The sequence below is a fragment of the Strongylocentrotus purpuratus genome, unplaced genomic scaffold (genome assembly GCF_000002235.5).
Source record: "Strongylocentrotus purpuratus isolate Spur 01 unplaced genomic scaffold, Spur_5.0 spur5_scaffold_5, whole genome shotgun sequence".
Classification (NCBI taxonomy): domain Eukaryota; kingdom Metazoa; phylum Echinodermata; class Echinoidea; order Camarodonta; family Strongylocentrotidae; genus Strongylocentrotus; species Strongylocentrotus purpuratus.
The window spans coordinates 11,763,808-11,785,489 of NW_022145611.1; the positions used below are offsets into that span (position 1 = coordinate 11,763,808).

General features: G+C 35.2%; 2 protein-coding genes and 1 long non-coding RNA gene across 3 annotated transcripts; 2 read left to right on the plus strand and 1 right to left on the minus strand.

The window, feature by feature from the left end:
* Positions 1 to 1,422: 1,422 nt before the first annotated feature.
* On the plus strand, positions 1,423 to 10,512 carry LOC579056 (BRO1 domain-containing protein BROX). Its single transcript, XM_779190.5, has 11 exons — positions 1,423 to 1,608; positions 2,904 to 3,057; positions 5,194 to 5,315; positions 5,754 to 5,852; positions 6,104 to 6,176; positions 6,835 to 6,940; positions 7,518 to 7,693; positions 8,141 to 8,222; positions 8,575 to 8,725; positions 9,587 to 9,743; positions 10,337 to 10,512. Exons 1-11 carry the CDS (start codon positions 1,508 to 1,510, stop codon positions 10,436 to 10,438), a joined length of 1,323 nt encoding a protein of 440 aa, XP_784283.3. The 5' UTR covers positions 1,423 to 1,507; the 3' UTR covers positions 10,439 to 10,512.
* Positions 10,513 to 14,027: 3,515 nt separating this feature from the next.
* On the minus strand, positions 14,028 to 15,887 carry LOC115929774. The gene is made up of 2 exons (XR_004066725.1): positions 15,709 to 15,887; positions 14,028 to 14,382 (listed from the first exon to the last, which is right to left on the minus strand). It is a non-coding gene; the product is annotated as an uncharacterized LOC115929774 (long non-coding RNA).
* A 1,206-nt stretch (positions 15,888 to 17,093) lies between these two features.
* LOC764485 (palmitoyltransferase ZDHHC22) lies at positions 17,094 to 19,765 on the plus strand. The gene has a single exon (XM_003726729.3). It carries the CDS (start codon positions 17,248 to 17,250, stop codon positions 18,184 to 18,186), a length of 939 nt encoding a protein of 312 aa, XP_003726777.1. The 5' UTR covers positions 17,094 to 17,247; the 3' UTR covers positions 18,187 to 19,765.
* The last annotated feature ends 1,917 nt before the right edge of the window (positions 19,766 to 21,682 follow it).

The window sequence follows — 21,682 nt, forward strand, 5'->3', positions numbered from 1 at the left end:
TTGTAGATAATGCTTTGCAATACTTGTATTTGATGATTAATTTGAGAGCAAGCCACTGTAGTTTTATTCCTATTTGCTGGAGGTCATGACTTTGATACAAATTACAGTGATATTAATGAAAATGATAACCGTCTATTCCTTTTTTTGTTCTTAAAAATTATTTAACATATTTTCTTACATCAAGGAATATATCGGCAAATCTGTGTTTTAACAATTCTTTTCAAGGCACTTATTAATAGTGAGTACACACTTAGAAATATCAGATCTCTTTCAATAAGAATTACCAAAAACTTGATATGAGGGGGCGGGTGAGCTTAAGCCCATGCTAATTATAGAGAGTGAAAACAGAAAAGAGACCTTTAGAGGTACCATTTAGTTAACATAATTTTGTGACTGCTTGATTCCATTATTCATTATTACTTGTAGACAGGGGCGTACGCAGGGGGGTGTTTTGGGGGTTCAAACCCCCCCCTTTGGTATTTTAATGTATGTAAACCCCCCTAAAAAAACCTAAAACCCCCCCCCCCCCCCCCTTTGGCTTTTTTTAATTTTTTTAATTTTTTTATTTAAAAAAAAAAAAAAAAAAAAAAAAAATTATACCCACGGCTAACCTAAATACGTAAAAAAATGTCCAATTTTGAAATTTTGAGACCAAAAAAAAAAAAAAAGTGTCCGCTTACCCCCCCCCCCCCCCCCCCCCCCCCCCCCCCCCCACTGAGCGACTTTTCGGCCGGCGCGATTTTCAAATTTTCGGGAGCAAAATATTTTAAACCCCCCCCCCCCCCCCCCTTGAAAAAATCCTGCGTACGCCCCTGCTTGTAGATTGACTATAAATGGAGCATGCTTAGCGAGCGAGGATGGTTAGGGAGATGTTTAAGTTGTCCTTTATTTGAGCGGTGGGATATTAGGAAACATTGAGGCCTACTTCGGGCAAGTCAAAATAAGCTGGCGTGTGGTTATCTATAAAGGGGCACATTTACATAAGAACTTCCTCTATTTTAAGAGAGGGATGTTTTTCATTTATGTGACAATTATAGGTACCTGTAATTGAAATAATATCTTATCAATGATAGCAGTAAAATAAGCCTGTTTTAAAATGGTACTGTTTGTAAATATTAATAATTGATCCAAGTCTTGGACGCTATATGGCTCTTTTGAGGACATCATTTTGGTGAGTGCATATGCAAAAGGAAATGTGGCCTATAGGCTATATATTTATAGCCTAAATTAAAAGCATTAGAGTCTATCGGTATTCAAAAGGGAATCTTTCAGAAAAAGGGGCAGTCTGGTAAACTTTGTTCGTCATGCCCCCCCCCCCCCGATACAATATTTCTTTGACACTTTTATTGACATAAAACAGAATAGTCATCATCATCATCATGCATTTATGATGAACAATCAGCTGTTAAAATAGACGTTGACGTCATACATAACATTTGGCTGATCGAGAGACTCGACGATCGACGTTAATTTTTGGTTAACAATATCGACGGATTTATAATAGAAAATGGCGCATTGGTTTCACAGAAACCCCATCAAAGCAACAAACGCAATAACATTTGATTTTGGTAGTCAAGCTAGCACTCCTCTTGCAAGAAACATTTGCAGGTAAGATGACAAAAGTTCTGTAACAGTGTTGTATTAACGCCTTTGTTATGTGTGTAGTCCCATTCATGCGTTTTGGTGTAAATGAACAATGACAATGTTTTTGTTTTCTTCTTCCAGCTCCAGTAGGCATATAGTCTAGTAATTTGTACAATTTTCTCATGAATATGATAATATTGATGAAGAGGATATGATTTAGATATGAATTGAAAAAAATTGAAAAATGTGTAGATCTATGCACTTAATTATCATACACTTTCTTAAATGTCAATGATAATAGTCTACTGTAACGTAAGTCTGTAGATCTAGATCTAGACTAGACCGAAAGCTTCAGTCTCTATAATCGTCGGTTGTTCCACTGAGACTACGTCTGGCTCCACTAGACCTCCGGTTATAGAGACTGAACGACTGCCTATGCCAGCCTGTGTTGAACTTATTCCGCTAGATTTTAGCCGCTAGGCCCCTCCCACAAACTTGCCACGGCCGTATTGTTATGCCCCCAAAATCCCCCAAAATGTCATTTTACCTCGTTCATTTCCAATTTTAAATTAGGCCTAGGCTATAATACATTGGTTCCACTTACTAACTTGATTGATATAATCCGTTTAATGGTCCCTTTTAAGGAAATTATCGGTCAAAATCGACATCCATGTTGAAAATCTTGCAAGCCGTGTTAAACTCTCGCTGCCGTCAATCTCATCCCTTCTAGTCTACGCCGAAGGCAAAATGATTATGAAGGAAAAACTGTGCGCCATCGACACGTTCGTAATGGCGTTATCACAGTTTTTCCTTCATAATCATTTTGCCTTTGGCGTAGACTAGAAGGGATGAGATTGACGGCAGCGAGAGTTTAACACGGCTTGCAAGATTTTCAACATGGATGTCGATTTTGACCGATAATTTCCTTAAAAGGGACCATTAAACGGATTATATCAATCAAGTTAGTAAGTGGAACCGATGTATTATAGCCTAGGCCTAATTTAAAATTGGAAATGAACGAGGTAAAATGACATTTTGGGGGATTTTGGGGCATAACAATACGGCCGTGGCAAGTTTGTTGGAGGGGCCTAGCGGCTAAAATCTAGCGGAATAAGTTCAACACAGGCTGGCATAGGCAGTCGTTCAGTCTCTATAACCGGAGGTCTAGTGGAGCCAGACGTAGTCTCAGTGGAACAACCGACAATTATAGAGACTGAAGCTTTCGGTCTAGATCTAGACCTAGTTCATATTTTTTATTTTTATATACGAGTACCAAGTTAAACTAAGGATAAATCTTTTAAACTTTCTTTGACTTACAGTGAAGCTCGGAGTGCTCGTTCGAACCTCCTCACTATCTTTGCTGACCCCACTCGTGACCTGTCAGTGTTGACCGACGCTGCAGAGAAGTACCTCGGAATCCTCAAAGGATTTGTGGAGCCAACCACTGACCCTAATGCCAAAAGTCCTCCTGCTGTAAGTTGTATGAAATGAAATATGAAGGTTAGGGGAGCTCACGAGGGGGCTCATAATGTCATAATGTGCACAGGTCCACATTTATTTATCTGTAAAACAAATATGAAAGTTTTTAAAAGTATCATCAGGAGAAATCAGAACTAAATTTGAAAGGTACATTAAATCTTCAGCAATGCTGCACGCAGACCATTTTCATGTTTTGAATCTCATTTTATGGTATCTTCTAAATTGTATGAGTGATGGTGACTAAATTTCCTCTCCCCCCCCCCCCCCCCCAAAAAAAAAAAAAAATTATATATATATATATATATATATATATATATATATATATATATACATATATAGATTTTATACATGCATCAAACAAACAAAAATCAATCAATTTAAAGACTTTTAAAGATGAGAAAAGAAGAAAGGTTACCAGGTAAACTTCTGCTATGAAGGTGTCAATATATGAAAATAAATGGATGAGAATAGAGCCCACCAAGAGGACACAAATCGGTCAATGAATAAACTAGCTGCCTATTATTCAACGTACCAAAACAACAAGGAAAGGACCACTACTACATGATTGTCACATAATGTGCCCCAAAGAACTCAAAAAGATGTTGGTTTCTAAGTTGCTATTCAGAATAATTTAGTGTTTTATGTAGATTTTGATTTTTCATGTGATGAAGATATTAAGATGTTTGAGTGCTTTTATTCTTATTGGGGTGATATACATAATGTGTATGGGTTTGATATTACATTGAACTAAGGAATTAGATACATTTAAATTAATCAGTCTGTTGATGCTTTTTAAAGTATTGTTTAACATATATGATTAAAAAAAACAAGTGACATTGAGCTTTGACTTGGAAATAACCACTTGCTATAACTGGCAGCTTGCCAAAAATAAATCCTCTTATGAAATAGATAAGCTCTTACATTCTTGTTTATTACAGAATTTGGAAAAGAAAAATACAAGGAAATGATGCTATGAAAATATTTGGATGGTCATAAGTAATGAGTTATTTCCTTCTCAACTTAACATCATGCAATGCATCTTACATGTACGCTACAGATCAGTAATACATAATAATCATCAATTATTATTCAGAAGCTTATACATGTATTCTTCATTCTGTATTTTTTAAAGACTCATGAAATATTAAGATTCGTCATTGAGATTGCTAAATGAAAATTTTAAAAATCCATATTATTTTTCAACCTTCATTTTCAAAATAGCATATGTAGGGGTTATAAGAAGGAAAAAAAATGTGTTCCTACATAGAATTGTCAAAATTGTATAAGTTAAATTCAAACATTGTATTCCGTACAGTGACTGAAGATAATTATAATAATTATGATATCACTGTCCTTATAAAACATTTCAGAGGGTACTATTCTGCCATACTTTGTATCTCAACCTCAATAAATAGGTGAAATGTAACATCTTTTCTTATTTCTCAAGGTGGGGTGGGATGGATGAGTCGAAAGGTGCAAATATGTGAAAATGACTTAAAGGAAACCAAAACCTTTATACTAAGTTACTTTTATTGTAAAGTTTAAGATATTTGAAAAATATCAGTGGAAATTTGAACAAAATCGGGCAAGGAATAAGGAAGTAAGAGCTTTTTTAAATTACTAGTCACTAGAGGGCGGTATTCAATTTGATGACATCATCTCTGAACAACTCTCCATGCCTTTTGTACATAAAATTTCACAATTTTTTTGTTTTCTTCATATTTATTTGTGTTCTTGATCCGACTTCATAACATGTGAAGTAGAATATCATTTTGCATTCTATATCTTGCTTTCAGGGGAGTACATTATCTCAATCACAAGAAAGAAGGAAAAACATGAAATTTGATATACAAAAGGCATGGAGAGTTGTTTACAGATGATGTCATCAAATTGAATACCGCCCTCTAGTGACTAGTAATTTAAAAAAGCTCTTACTTCCTTAATCCTTGCCCGATTTTGTTCAAATTTTCACTGATATTTTTCAAACATCTTAAACTTTACAATAAAAGTAACTTAGTATGAAGGTTTTGGTTTCCTTTAAAGGGGTAATCTGAAAATTATTAAAGGGAGACTAATATTGGCCTGTTAAAGACTATGACTGAAACCATTTACTGTATTTATTAATTTTAGCAAGCCCCCAGCAGTGAAAATGGAGAGGTGGAGAGTATGGAGGTGAGCAGTGGAACAGGGGATAGCAAGCTAAGGAATGCCATCAAATTCACCTGGTCAAACACACTGACTGAAAAGCATTCGTAAGTAACTGCTCTTTCCTATTTCACATTCCCCTGCCTCCATTTTTAAAATCTGTCTTTATTTTAACCTTCTTCGTTCATTATGATCTCATTTACACCATGTACAGGCGTAATCTGTATTTACTGTGTATGACTCAGTCTCTCACTTGAATCTGTATCTTACATTTTCTTACATTTTCTTGCATGTTCTTCAATTGATTTACACAAGTGAGCAATGTGGATATAAACACTTTTCATGGATCACTGTTTTCTCTATTTATTTGTGTGTTTGCTTTTAACTAGATTCTGTTTCTAATGTAATTGCATCTTCAAACTTACGTTGTATGTCATGTAATTAACTTAATCTCTCGCTTGATTCTATTATTATTTACAATCGAGTGATTTTGTGTTTGTTAATCAATTATCTATCTTGCCTTTGTTTTGCCTTTTTTCTGACAGGAGTCAACATGACTTTGTCTTTGAACAGATCAACATCCTTTTTAACATTGCCCTCTGGCATACAAAACATGCAGCAGCACTGGCGGGATCTAAAGAAGAGTAAGTAAGACAAGAAAAATGAGAAGGTTAATGTACCATTTAACAATTGAAATGTATTCTCCTGTGATTGAATTGTGCCTCAACCTATTTTGAATCAAGCAAATGGTTATTCCAATTCCTTGTTCTCATTTGCAATCTTTGCATTATAATTCACCTGATAAATCATTGTCTTTTATCTACCAATTTGTATAGTTGTTTAATTTGCATTTTCGTTATTTCTACATGCGATTCTGTCCTTATTTTCTTGACAGTATTGCTGAAGATGATGCAAAAGTAGTTCACAAATGTCTGAGATCAGCAGCTGGTATATTCAACTACATTGATGTAAGTTTAACCTTGAAACATGAGAACAATAAATGTATATACAGTAGGCTTATGGTTGCACCATGTGAGAGAGGGGAAGGATTGGGGAAGAATTGGGAGTCCTGAAAAGGACTGTCGCTAATCTACATCACCATGCAAGCCGATACTTATAAGCAGCATCTAATGCATTAAAAATGTGATGTTCAATAATTCTAAACATGTTAAAGCCTTTTTTTAAACCATTCACAGCTCACAATCTTTACTTACCGTATTTATAGGACCTTGATTGTATTTTTTTTTAAATAATCATATAAAAACACTGGTCATATGGACATTTTCATAAGGCTCAGGACCCTTTAAAAAAAAAATCTTATACAACAAAGGATGGTAAAGATTTTTTCATTTTACAACAAGTCTGAACTAAACTACCAGAAATTTAAAAACCAGCCCAGTACTCAACAAACAAACTTTACTGATGGGGTCAAAGAAAGATTATTTCAAAGAATACTGTATAAAGCATGAACAGTTGAATAAATCGGGCACTATTGATGTGACCCATTTTGTGTATTATTTTCTATTTCTATATATTGTTGATCATTACAGAAAGCACTATATTTTCTTATTTACCCGGGGGCTGCATATTAATTTCCCATTAAACAAATACACTATTTGCATACAGGAGAAGTTGACGGTGAAGTTGTTTGAGAGGTCCGGAGATGGAACAGACCTAGACCCGAACATCATCAAGGCTTACTGTCAACAATGTACAGCAGAAGCACAAGAAGGTTGGTAGCCATCTTTGAATATTCAACCCTTGCCCTTTCAGTCAACTTTTGGGTTTGAGATAATCAGTATAGATCTAAAGTCCTGTGTGTGCGCATCTCTGTTCCAGCTTTACTGTATTCATGGTTTTTCAAAGTTATCTATTCTATCATAATCTTGAGCCAAAGAACTCTTTGATTGACAGATATTCCATTTAAAAAGCAATCAATAATAACAAATGATGTTTTCTCACAAATAGCAATTCTTTGCAAGTACTTATCATTACCTATAATCAAGCATGGATTCATACTATCAACATAACATATCGCAATCTCCTGTATGTGGATTATGCACTGCTATGGCTCTCTATTCACTGTTAGTGGAATACTTGGTTGATTTAGTTTAACCATTCACCAGGATGAGGTAGGCTTTAGCATGCAGTACTTAATCATTTTCCTGGGCCCAGTAAAACAAAGGTTTGCGATCAATTGCAAACAATGATTCTGATTGGTTAATTGCCTATTGAACAATAGATGCATGCAACTCTCACACAGTACAAATACCATAACTCTCTTCATCCGTTTTCCCCCTCTCTGTTAGTGACGGTTGCCAGGGCGATAGAGATGAAGCACACCAGCAGCCTCATCTCATCGCTAGCCTTTGAGACGGGCAAACAGTTCAAGATGGCTGACAACTCCCTCAAGGCTGTGGAGGAGAATCTGGTGCAGAAGTGGCGCAAGTATCTCCAGCTCAAAGCTACGTTCTACCTGTCATATGTGAGTAGTCCACAAGACCACTTAAAACATACTGTAAATCCAGAAAGTCTAGCAAACTCTCCACTGGCTATTCTTTGTGGCAAGAAACTTTTATGAATCGGAAAATTATATTATTGCATTTCAATTATTTTTAAAGTACATGTAGTGTGTATGAAACGTTGCATATCTCAAATAAATCAAAACTTTGCACAAGCCTGATCCTTACAAAAGTTGTCTGGTTTGACAGGATGTGAATCTCATTGCTACTCTGTTGTCATGTGGAACATCATATTCCTTATTGCAAGATACTACACAATTGTACCATGGAGATATGACGTGAAAAAAAACCTTGCTAGGTTTCCTGTATATTCTGTTTAAAAAACCAAGCAATAAATCGCCTTTTCCATCTATTTCTATATAAGTTTGATTGTTGTACTAATCATGCTCCCATTATGAATCTGTTGACAGGCTCATTGCTACAATGGTCAGACACTCCTTGCCCAAGATAAGTGTGGAGAGGCAGTCAGAGCACTCAAAGAGAGCAAGTCACGTAAGTTTGATCACACTTGATGGTGACTTAGTAGATTGTACATGATTTCCTTGATTGAAGGTAATTGTAAATTATGGTATATCTGTGAATCTGTCCAAAATGTGGGATTTGATTCCTTATTTTTATGATCTCTCTTTATCTTGAATTTAAATTTTGTGCAATTAGCTTTATGTTTAGCAGTGTAAGCTATTGAAATTCAAGACACCATGAGATTTCAATGAATTGCTACATCTTAATGCCATACACATCCCCAAAATTCACCTTTCCATGAACAATTCACTAGTTAATCAACTTTGAAATATCACATTGCAAATCGCAAGTGAACTTAAAATATCCCTCTGTATCATTGCAGAGTTTGAGAAAGCCGATGAACTTGGAAGGAGCTACACAGCAACCAAGGGAGCAGGGAAGAGTGCCAAACCACATGAACATGCCTTCTTCAGACGGTTAGGACCACAGGTTAGGAGGACCCTGGAGAAAGTAGAGAGGGAAAATGGATTCATGTAAGTTTTTTGGGCTCATTTTTGTTTATTCATGATTATATCATTAATAATGAATGATACATGCTCTTTTGAATAGCAAATGTATTGCTGTAATACTGGCAAGGCAGGATTATTCAGAACAATTTTTTTTTGTCTGTGCCATTTGTTTATCAAGAGATTTATATTTTATTAATAATAATAGTTATTATTACTTTTATAGCGCATTTCAGGACCGAAGGCGCTCTCAAAGCGCTTTACAATGTACAATGTACGTTTACATAATAATAACTAGAAGCATTCATTAAAGAGGTGAGTTTCAGCGCTCTCTTAAAAACTTCAACATCAGTCATGGAGCGTAGCGACACTGGGAGAGCGTTCCAAAGTTTTGGTCCACCACAAGCAAATGCCCTGTCACCATAGGTTTTTGTGGCTCCATGATTGAGGGTAAGAAGGTGTTGAGAAGACGACCGCAAATGCCTTGGTGGGATGTACGGTGTGAGCAAATTATTGTACATGATATTCCTCTCATTAAAAACTCCACAAGATGTTTACATTTATATGAACTAATGTTTAGGACTCAAGTTAATTATTTCGAAAGGAGCTGAATGTGAAAAAATGATATAAATCCCCATCCTTTATCAAATAAAATCAACCATTATTTTTTTGGTGAAAGGAAATTTGAGTTTTGATGAGCATCATCTATATTTCAATGTAGTGTGGCTTCAGTTTGTGGCATGCTAGATGATTTGTTTTTTCACTTTTAAATAAGCAGAGTTAATTCAGTCAAAGTAAAAATTCCTTTATAATAATGACATTTGTATAGATTCCAGTAATTTCCACCATCCAAAATTTCTCCCAAATCTTCTTTTTTCTGTGATACAGTTATTTTCAGAAGGTGCCCGAGGTCATACCGGAGTTACCAGCGAAGGCCACCTATGGACTAGCCAGCCCTGTTGAATATGTTATGCCAAACAAACACGAGGACTGGACTGCAGAGACATACAATGGATTTAAGATTTCTAAGCCAGATCCTGAAAAGGTATGAAAAGGGGTATTGGCATTAAAATTCCATTAAAATTATTTGATTTAATTCAGAGGTTTCTAAAATGGAGGAATATATTGGTCGTTTTGCTTTGAATGAAATATTATTTCAACAAACTGTAACTACAAACTTATATTATTATGAGAGTACCAGTAGATGTATTTTGCTTGAGGAAGTAATGACAGTGTCAAGATTCTTTGGGAATTTTCCTATCGGTATGTTAATTTTATCTATAAATGAATGGGGCATACAAAATTGCACAAAGTGGGAGGTGAATTAATTTGATGGCATGTATAGGAAAGCCTTATTACTACTCTTGACAGTCTATACAACTTGGTAAAGCATGTTAAAAATGTATATGTAATTAGCACTGAATATCTTCATTTGAGAAACAATTTTCAAGTGCAAATTTATTTTAATCAAACAATTCTAAATGAATGAGCAACACACTTTGTATGAAGTTGTACAATTAAAATATCGTTTAAAAAAGCAAGATCCATTTGTTTGGTGACTGTGGTCCCAGTCATAAGATTTTGTGTCCTTGTCTGTCTATCGTTTCATGCATTGGTCTCCTTTCAATGTTGTTACAGAGAGAAAAGGACAAGGACGATGCCCCCAAACCAGTCAAAGAAGTACCTGTAAACCAAACAGACAAGGAATCGAGCAGCAGCAGTGGATGCACCATCTCCTAGGCAACGGATACCATGGCAATATGGTAATATACATTGTGGTAACTGCCTCTTGTTTTGGCAAGGGGCTCTGGAATTATGAAATATTGTCTAAGAGCAACTCATGGGTAGTAATATGGCAGAAAATTTGTAACATAATGCAATTTTATATATAATGTGTCAAAGACAGCTGTTTAACACTATACAAATAACGCACGTCCCAGAGTGCAATAGCGGTGAATGCAGTACGCGCGAGGTTTCTTTAGATTGGTGCCGCTCTGTGCAACGAGCCGCTTGCGGCGAGTTGACAGTGCGAACCATCTGAAGAAACCGAGCGAACACTGCATTTACGTTTCGCACAACAGGGTCAAGTGCGTTATTTGTTTTATAAAATAGCGACACAAAAACAGCAACAAACAAAAGTTTAGATCTTTTATAATAGTAATACGAGAGTTCGATCTAGATCTAACTGTTAGAGTTAGCCTATGTTGGTTCTAGAAATAAAATGAGGGTCTAGATCTAAGACCTTGCAGGCTTAGTTAGACCAAAAAGTCCACGGGATTCATTGTTTGATTAAAAATAAAATGCATAGGGTGTCTAGAGACGAGTCTACGTACATCAGACAGCTGAAATTCCTGGCTTCATTATAAAATCCAAAAGTCAAAACGGGTCTAAATCCAAGGCAAAAGTAAAACAAAAATTTGCTTTCTAATAATACCCCGCTCTAGCTAGAGCTAAGCTTCGCGTACGCTGCGCTGGGGATCATGGTGGAGCGTACAATATTAGCTACGCGCGTAGCCTATAGCCTACAATGCACTCGAGGGAGCGTACTAGTACTACGCGTACGCGCGCGCACTGGATCTCCATGGTCACGTACGCGCCGTGCAATATAACTTTTTACTGCGCTTTTTCTGCACTCATTTCTGCAAAATCGTGCTTGCATCAAAAATTTGTCAATGCCATGTGACGCGTATTGACCAATCACGATGCTTAAGATACTAGAGCCATTTTATAAACACAGATATATACTAACAAATCCTGTTGTGTTAATGCCTTAAGCATGTTTGTTGCCCTTGGGAGGGGGGGGGGGGTGCTGAGAGGAATCATGTCATGCACTTTTAGGTTCATTAGTAATTCTGTTTTGGAATAAACTGAATTCAATTCATTGTGAGGTAAACATTACTTGCCCGTTACTTATAACTTCACTTGGAGATGATTTTAATTCTCTGGGTATTTTTTTAAAAGACCTTTAACTTATATCACAGTCAGTCACTGTAAATTTATTTTTCTATGATATCTTCCATGTTAGGGTCTTTTTTTAAAGATGTAGCTCCTCTTTCCTTGTATTGTATGAAATAAGAGGAGTATATTAGCTATTGTCAAATTACATGTAGTATCTTTTAATCTCTCTTTCATTGTATAAAATGACTTTATTTATTTCATTCATATATCTTGAATGTTTCAAATGGACAAATATATAGTCATGTTTGTATGTTATTTTTTTGCATTACTAACCTGTAACAGGTTTTCTCTTTTAATTTCTGTGTATAAAGCCAGGGTAATAATCGGGAGCGCCAGGAGGGTCAAATCTGACTGACATGAGCGCTATACAAGAACCCACTATTATTATTATTATTATTATTATTATTATAAATAAACAGTTATACATTTGGTTAGTTTTTGTTACAATATTTTTTTGTATTACGGTTGTACAAAAAAGTACTGTCATTAAATATTCCCATTCATTTTTCTCCCATCTTTCTCTCTTAATTTGATTTCTATGTAAGCAATCCAACCCATAAATCCATTATCTTTTTTTTTTTAAATTATATTTTATCTGTCACTATAAATGGATTAAAGCCAATTATCCATCATAAATATGTATCTAGCCTGTTGTTTGAAAATGCGTATTATCAAAATTGATCCTGTTAGATTAAAGAACATCTAAAGAACAGATTTATTTCCATACAATGAAATTTCATTGTACATCGTCCATGAGAGAATAAAAGGGTATTAACACCAAGTGGAATGTTATGAGTAAATGTCCTTATTATGTTGTATGTAATACTTGTCATGAAGGCCGAAAAATGTGTACATTGTATTATGATATTTTTTTTTTATTTGTAGAGTTGAATACTGTTATTTATTCAATCATGTAGACAGTCATTTTATGAATAGATTGTTAAAAATTCTGGTTACTCAGATATTTTACTTTGCACAGTCATTTTGCTCTAATTTTTGTAATAGTCCATCCCAAAATATGTCAAAGGGGACACAATCATGATCCTGTTCAACATATAATGGGCTTAAGTTGTGTCTTTATAAGTAAAGGGAAAAAAGAGTTACAGAAAGTAGTATGGGATTGTGCAAATATATGTAAGATGATTAAGACAAGGGATTCTTACTGTTATGTAAGCATTTGGAGGGGGGGGTATGATGTTTGTGGTTTAGATAGCAGGTAATCATGCTTTTGGATTCAAAGTTTTGTAAGTTAGCAGTCAGGGAAAGGATACTAAATTCAGTCACATTATAGAAGGAACTTGTATATAGTTTTCGTTCCAACCAGCTTGACATTCCAAGGAATTTTCTCTTTTTTAAATTGAATTTGATTATTAAACAGAAAAACACTCAAGATATAGATTAAAAGACTCTTGTATGTCTTTTGGAATGCCAAAGAAAGTTGTGGTACAACTTTTTCAGTCTTTTGCTTTAATAGTTCATGGTAAGAAAAATTAATTGTACTTTTAGCTCATATGAATTACAATAACGGATCAAGATTGTACCTAAACTAATGCAGTCATGGGCTGCCTCCAAGTAAAGAAAATTGTGTTAGTTGACTTTTTAGAGATTCATGTAAAACGTTATCAGTCTAAGATAGGGAATGGCCCAAACAATAAGAATAATTGTGTTTTGTGCACACAAGTAAACAAATTATATGAAAATTGAAATAACCATGTATATTCAGATGCAATATGGCGCATCCATGGTTATATAATTCATGAAGGTGAAGAATTCATATCCTGGGCAAAGATCATTTTATTGATAGCAGTAAAGCTTTGTTCCCACCATATACCTTGTCCAAGACGTTCAGTCATGATTTGATGTGCATTCAAAATGTGTTCATACTCTCATATCTATCCAAAGTCTATCTCCACCCTATTGTACTTGTGTGCCTAAACTCTTATGAAGAAAACATTAGTTTAGATGTGTATGTATAAAAGTGGAAATGCAGCTTTATCAAATCTTCAACTTTGTTTTGTTCACTTATTTAAAATTAGCATGCATTTACATTGGATGCTTTTATCTCAAGATTTCTTCTGGTAATATGTGAAGAAGAATTCTATGGTGAAATCTGATGATGGAGTTATGCATTAAAATATGAGTTTTATATCAATGGTAATAATGTAAATGATATAGATATGGAAATAATAAAGAGCTTAAACAGAAACTAATGATTCAGTGTTCAGTATGAGATATGTTCCTTTTTCCAATTGGTGATACAAGAAAAGTAATTGTCGTTTGATATAAAAGTTATGCGTTGAAGTTCCAGTCTCATATTAATGATATGGAAAAGATGCAACATTTGAAAGTGGTAACAGAATACTAACACATGTAGCTTTCATTCCATTTCTTATTTATTTACAATGGAAGGGTTTTGACAATCAAGAACATTTGACAGCAATACAAATCTATTTTTACATCTTCATGATTTCTCTATGAAAATTAAATTTCACAATTTTGAGGATAGTTCATCAGATATTAAGCTTGTGGTTCCCATGGCGATCAATATTCAGTGGGTCTAGGCTAGTTCGATTCCAGGTCTAGTTGAATGCAGGCCCATCGTCCCTCTTCTGATATTCTGGTATCATAACCAGATAGTAGACCCATGGTACATAACAGCTCGAAAAAATGGTGAGAAAGGCAAACAGACGTCCTCCTGTGGAGAGTGGTGCCATTTCTTTGCAAGTCTGGAAAATGATAGAGAAAGGGGAAACAAATGGGAGAGAGAGAGAGAGAGAGAGAGAGAATGGTGAGGAGAATAGAGATAAGAAAAGAGAGACAGGTGTAATCGGGGAGGGGAAGAGATGAAGGTAGAGAGAGAGAAAGAAAAAAAAATGGAGAGCAATTTCTATAAACAAGATAAAACAAGATATATTATTTTCTCTCCATTATTCATATTAATCTATTATCATGTAATTTATTATCAGTTTTGATAGTAACTGTATGTGAGAGAAGAAGAATACATTTCTTAACTGAATATTTGAGATGAAATAGGGTCTGGGATCAATAAACCCAGATGTTGTGCGTCCCAAGAGGTTTGAATAAGCAATTTGAAGAAAATAACATGCAGTATTGCATATATCTCTTAAGGCCTTAAGTTAGACATTAGCATAAAAAAGGACATTGTTATGATTGTTTGTGCTATTTGATGCATATTATATGCCGACTTTTTGTCAAAATCCAAAAGCTAAAGTGACTGTTTTATTTTTGTTAAGCGTCCAAATACACAACTTTCACCATTATTCCTTTTTATTTCAAAAATGAAGATTTTGAAAAAAATTCTAAGTAATCTAAGGAGTATAGACCTAGTACCACCAACAACTTTAGTACAACAGATTTGGGAACAAAGCATGCTTAATTCAAGGAGCCGGCCTTCCTTACCACCTGATCATTCATTTGGAACTTAATTATCAATCAATTATAAATGTAGATATTACTTGCGCATCACTCTTAAACTCGTCGAACGAGTCAAAAAAAATTATCCTTCCTTGATATGTTACAAAATTATTTTTTTACCACCTTACTATAGATCCTATTAAGATATAAAATTATGTATGCGGGAGCCCCGCTGCTAAATGTACATGAACAAAATTATAATATAAGGATGTTCGATGCCCGGATTTTCCTGTTTCTTGTTGTTGAGAGTGAGTGAAGCGAACAAGGAGTCAAAAATTAATTTTGGTAATATTATGTATTTAAGAAAAACAGACGTACCCTCGCTGTCAAATAGAATGATATTCGGGCACCTCTTTGCCAAAATATGAAGGTATTCAGGCACTTTGCTGCATCTTTAAAATGCTGTTTCCTCATCAAATTACATACTAGCGGTACTGGTATTTGGTGTTCACGTAACCGACGTTATTCCAGAATTAATCACTTCTTGAAGGAACTACATTTCTCTCACGGCATCCAGGTTGAAAAAAACGCTGGTCTAGACAACACCCAGTGTAAAACTAAAACCAAGAACAAAAAACATAACAAACAAACAAAACAGAAACACAAACAAAACTCACTGAGCCGAAGCCACATGCATTTCTACTCGTTTGTTGTTGACCAAGTTTCTGGATTCGAAAAGACTGCGGACGTCTAACCACTTTTGCTCTAGATGATCGTAGGGCCTGGAAAACAGCGTTTCGGGCAATCCCATACATGATGATGAAGATTTATGATAGTCTATCTTCTTTTTAAAAGTTATCGGTCCAAATTAGGCGAGTTATGTAATTCTGCAATATTATGATTTCTATTTGTGGACCGCCTGTATTATGTGCCTGCACTGCGCGCGATCTAAAACGTGCACCTCATGTTATATTTTTTATGCCTGGCGTTGCTTAGATACACATTGAGCGCGTATAGCGCAAAAGGCGCCAAAAAGTGGGTGTGGCCCATTTTTTTTCTTCTTCTCGCATATGCATGCAGTCCAATTAGTATACAAATAACGCACGTACTTCTACGACGATACTCAGCAGGATCCATAAGTCAGGATGTAGTGCTGAGGAATAAACTATTGACTATGCCAAACCTTTTGAAATTGACAGTATGGTTTGTTTTTGTCTTTATTCTTGTTACACACTCAACCCTTGGTCTATTCCTCACTTCCTAGCCTCCTAGCCCATTCCCACATGGCCCCATACGGGCCCGTGACAAATCGGCATTGTGACCTGTCTTATTTTTATTGGCCAAACAATTATTAACATTTTGTTGAAATGTTGCAACATATGCAATTGTCCCTTACTTTTTTTTGTCTCGAGTTGTGCATAATTATATATAGGCCTAGCTTTAATGTTCAGGCTATATATATATATTTTACAACGTAATTCTGGCCGGAATTCTGGAGTTCTCGATCATGGAAATTTAGTCACAGGCACATGGGTTCCCTACTTTTGATATTGACCAAATTCTAGATTAATAATGGAATTCTAAAGTTACGTAAAGCTAGTGGGTCCTTAAACTTCAAAATACTGAAGGAGAGAGAGAGAAATAAAGGCACACATTTGGAAGCCGATAGAAAACTATCACGGTGAAATACTTACCGGGACCCCCCTCCCCCTTCCCCTGCCATATATTTGCAAGCTCCAAACTTGAATATAAAGGCTCGAAAGGAGCGCGATCATAGCAACCCATCCCAAAGAAAATCCCCGGATACCAAATAGCATTGTGCGATGGAACGCGACATGGAAATAAGGAACATTTAAGTTGTCTTCGAATTGATTTATGTATATATCGTATATTGGAAAGTAGTAATTCAATGAATGCAGATTATAAAATAACATTAAACATACATTCATAGATATGAGTGACTGAAATATTTTTTAAGATGGCAATGTTTATAATATCCGAAATGAGGTGCAGGTTTAATAAAAGTTCCAAAAGCGTTTCATACCACTGGCACTGCATATTCGGTTACGATCACGTACGGCAAGAATTAACTGTCAACAAATGCAGTCTCCCATCCCATTTATCGAGCCCTTTTCTGTACTTTCACGATCACGTACTCATTCGAGTAAGTTATTCTTCAGAACCAGGTACTAGTTCTTACAATTCAAGAGGACAAAATGGGGAAAATCGAAGGAATAATCAACTCATTTGAGGCAACATGTGAGAATTTTGCGAATCGGGTTTTGCCGCTGCTGCCTGGCCAGAAACGCATCCTGCTTCTCGCCAACAAAAGCGGCGTAGCTTTCTACTTCGTTATGTCAGCGATTATGTTCTTTGTCAGTACGTTTGTAGTTATTCCATTCAACCACAAAATCGAAATGAATGATCCTACAATCGACTCGAGTGGACCAACGCCGACTTCAACGTGGATCCTGAGTTTCTTCATTGGCAGTATGATGCTGAACTATTTGAGAGCATATTTCACTTCCACGTTTTACGACGCAGGCAAACTGAACGTGCCAACAGCGGAAGGCGGTAAAAATTGGGGCTACTGTGTCCCATGTCAGCAGTACATCCCACCCCGAGCCCACCATTGCTCTGTCTGTAACCACTGTGTCCTGAAGCGAGAATCACACTGCTTCTTCCTGGGGAAATGCATCGGTCACACAAACCAAGGTTTTTTCGTCGTCTACCTCTTCTATTGCGCCCTCTCAAGCCTCTTCGCACTTCTCCACATGGGCATGTACTTGCATCATGTGATCGGACCAATCGTCTCTTTGAGGATGCACCATTACCTGATCCCCTTCGCTACCTATCGATGGATCATGGGCTCATTTGCGACAACGGACTACGTCATGCTGTTCCTGCTTTACAACACGCTCATGATTGGGCTCGGCTGCAGCTTCCTCTTCTTCCAACAGATCAGTCTCATCCTGCAGGGTCAGACAAGTTTTGAAGCAGCGAAAAGGGTCATTCTGTACGACAGTGGAGCCCATATGAATCTTCAGGATGTCTTTGGGAGGTACTGGTGGATCCGCTTCATCCTACCCATCAAGCTCCCTCAGCCAGTGGATGGCATCAAATGGAGCAGGGTTAAGGATATCAAACGATACTAAATCACACTGTAATTAGGGAAAATGGTACATAAAGGATAGCTTTATCAGCAGTCATAATCATGCATTAAAAAAAAATGATTATTTCAACTTCCAGATTTTATGGCTCATTGAAAATCCAAGTAATCCTTTTAAAACCTTGTATTGAATAAAGAAAAAAAAAAGCTAAAACGGGGTATATTAATGATGACTTGCTAGGATTTGCATCAATTTATACAAATTATTATTTCAAGAGTACATACATGTACATGTACATACAACAATCTACATGACATGTACTTGTACATTTGCATAAATGTAGGTTGTTTTATAAATTTATTCAAATTTAAACTTGTGTTCATCTATTTATCCACTTTGTTCATGAAGTTGTCTTTCATCAATTGGTATCCTCAGATTCCACATGACAATATTTCTGAAATACGTTTTTAGGTGTATACATCTATCGTCAAGTTGAGTGAAATGCATCAACTCCCAAATTAGGTCGTGCCAAAAGGGTGTAAAATAGTGACAAAGTTTTCTAAATAGTGGATTGCTATATGGAACTTATTAAATGTATCCTATTTCACTGTATCCTACATCAATGTATCGCACATTGAGAGCCAGAAGGGCTGTGTTTAATTCAAACGGATTTCCACAGATTATGTATAATCATAGTACTGTTTTTCTTTGTATACAAACTAATGTTGTATGTTTTATATTGAACATCTTAAACTGTATTCTGATTATGCAGAATGGGTTTGTACCACAAGTGCCATGAAAACTGCTCTTTCAGTCTTTTAGTCCCTTACATGTATTTGTTTCTATTTTTATAAGTCAAAATGAATTTGATGTCATGAAGGAAAAAAATCACAAGATGCCTTTTTTAATATGAAAAAAAAGGTATGCTTCATGCATTTGGGAAAGGAAAATGCTGGAAATTCAAAATGACTTTCAATTTCAAAGCAAATGTTACAGTAAAATAATGGGATACAGGGCTAATATTATCTTGATTTGTCATAGAGAGAAATAAATATATATATATATAGCCTACATGTACCTTATTTCGGTCTGTAGACAGTCACAAATATCATGACTTGAAGTTGATGTACATGTACATACAAGATGCTCTGTTGTAATTGTGCAATCAAACAAAACTTGCATATTTTGTAAATTATGGCATGGCTGGAAATATTCTGAAATTGTTTTATCTAATGTACAGACTGGTGTGTAAGTTTACATGAAGAAATGCTATACAATCATATTTATTTGTTTGTTTTTTATGCACAACTAAAGGGAATCCTTCCCATTATCAAGTTGATTTAAATAAAAGTCATGTATGTTATGACAAACCTTGTGAAAATGTATAATATCAGAGTAGCAGAAAAAGTTTAGGATGTTACAAGTTTAAGAGATCAGAACAGTTTTCTTTCTTTTAAGAACTTCTTTCTAATATCTTGAGCATTATATCAACTAAAGATCCTGTACTATTTTGTGTTGATTATGTAATTAAAGGTAATACAAAGTTTTGGTAGGGGGTCATGAATTTGGTTCAAATGAACATATTGGAAGCATGATACGATCCTACAATATTCAGTGATCGTTGTTGCGGTCGAAATCGACTCTAAAGTTATGAAATTGCAAAAAATAAACACTTTATGTTGAATAGCTCCCTCTCAAGTTCGAGATATTAATCAAGCTATAAAACAATGTTTATTGACTAAAGTCGACCGATTAGCTATTCACGTTCGGAAATTATATACCATAACTACATAGTTTGAGATTTTTATGGTTGCAGCTACCATTGTACGGCCGTAGGAGCTATTTGAAATTTATCAACATTTACCGGGAGCACCGGTAAATCTTTATATATTAAAAGCAGAAGTGTTTTAGGGGCTAAAATTTCTGATGTTTTTAATACATCCACAGGGGCATCAAAATATATCAAAATTGTAAAGAATCACTATCCACCCATTTTTCAAAATATCCCAAAACTTTGTAATACCTTTAAGTGTACCCAACAAATGGAAAGGCCATTTTTACAAAGTCATCAAAGTTTTCCAATTGAATTGAACTTCCAAATTCATTATTTTCTTATTCTCTCTCTGTACCAATTTTATCAGGCTAATTTCTGATTTTATGTCAGTCCTCTTTCAGGAAAACTTTTCTCTCGAATTACAACACTCCTCCCCTTATTCGATTTGTATCTATTTTTGATGGGGGGGGGGATGAGGGGTGATGAGGGGTAGGATAACTATTATATATATATATCTTCAATTATGATCTTATCCACAAATCTTTGAAGATAGAAAAGCCTTGATTAATAACAAAGTTATTATGTAAAGGTGTGGAAACTGGAATATAACTTTTGTACTGTCTTTTGTATCTAGTTTTTTACATTTAAGAATTGATTGAAGTACTTTTTGCTGCCTTTATCAGATGATAAAATTCTTTGTTTATTTACCAAAATTTATCTAAGTGCATAATTGTGATTTCTGTGATTAACACCATTTAATATCATTTAGAGTGTGTGTACATTTGTTTATACACCTATGTATTGTATATGCAGCTGTATTAATTTTGTTTGTTTGATACGATCGTTTTTTGTTAATTAAAGTTTGCAATTAAAATCTGTATTGGCTTTTTTTGTTGAGCCTGATTTTAATTGTACAGTAGTCAAATTGTAAACTTATTTGCATATTTTACTTTATGATTGGAAATCAGGCCCGATTATCCGGATAAAAATCAGCACCACACTGTCTGCACACATTCCTGTTAAAATCCACTCTTTTCTCTTGCTCTCTCTTTCTCTTGCTCTCTCTCTCTCTCTCTTTCTTCATTGCTCCACTGTTTTAGTCCACTTATATGGTTCAAAATATACAAATTGGAATCTGTCAGACAGATGAATAGTAACCATTTGAATTTGGGCAATTCCATACAATTTTCCCCATATGATGCGTTACTTTAAACCATTTATTTCATCCAAAAAACAACAACACAATTTTTATTCGCAATCATTTACTGATCTTTTTTTTTTCTTCAGTAACACTACCATTTGTCACAGTATGATCAAAAGAGTTTTCATATTTGAATGAAATACGTGAAAAGACATGTCATATGATACACACTGCATGGAACTGCCCAATTTGTTTATTCTGTAAAACATATGCATTTATCATAACAGATGTACTTTAATAATACATTATTATATCCAGGCTTTACTATAAACCCATATAGCTATTTATATCAAACATATACACACACATGTAAGACATAATTTTCTTTAAATATATGCAAGACACAGTATGATTTTGATATTTTAAAGCAATGTGCCAGTATTATCCATTTCTCAAATACATGTATCCATCTCATGTGTTCCCTTTGTTCTCAAGCCAAGTGGAATACCGCACATATTTTTTAAGCATTAAGCTTCTCCATTTTAGAGATGTGCCGCAGATGATAAACCACGACCAGAAAACCCAACAAGATTGTATTACTAGAGATGTTCCTCCTTGTTAAAAAA

What these genes read in the sequence shown, in the direction of transcription:
- LOC764485 (XM_003726729.3), top strand. Translation starts at nt 17,248, where the DNA reads ATGGGGAAAATCGAAGGAATAATCAACTCATTTGAGGCAACATGTGAG.
- LOC579056 (XM_779190.5), top strand. Translation starts at nt 1,508, where the DNA reads ATGGCGCATTGGTTTCACAGAAACCCCATCAAAGCAACAAACGCAATA. An exon ending in CTTGCAAGAAACATTTGCAG is followed by an intron (nt 1,609 to 2,903) that starts GTAAGATGACAA and finishes TTTGACTTACAG; the next exon opens with TGAAGCTCGGAGTGCTCGTT. An exon ending in GAGAGGGAAAATGGATTCAT is followed by an intron (nt 8,726 to 9,586) that starts GTAAGTTTTTTG and finishes TCTGTGATACAG; the next exon opens with TTATTTTCAGAAGGTGCCCG.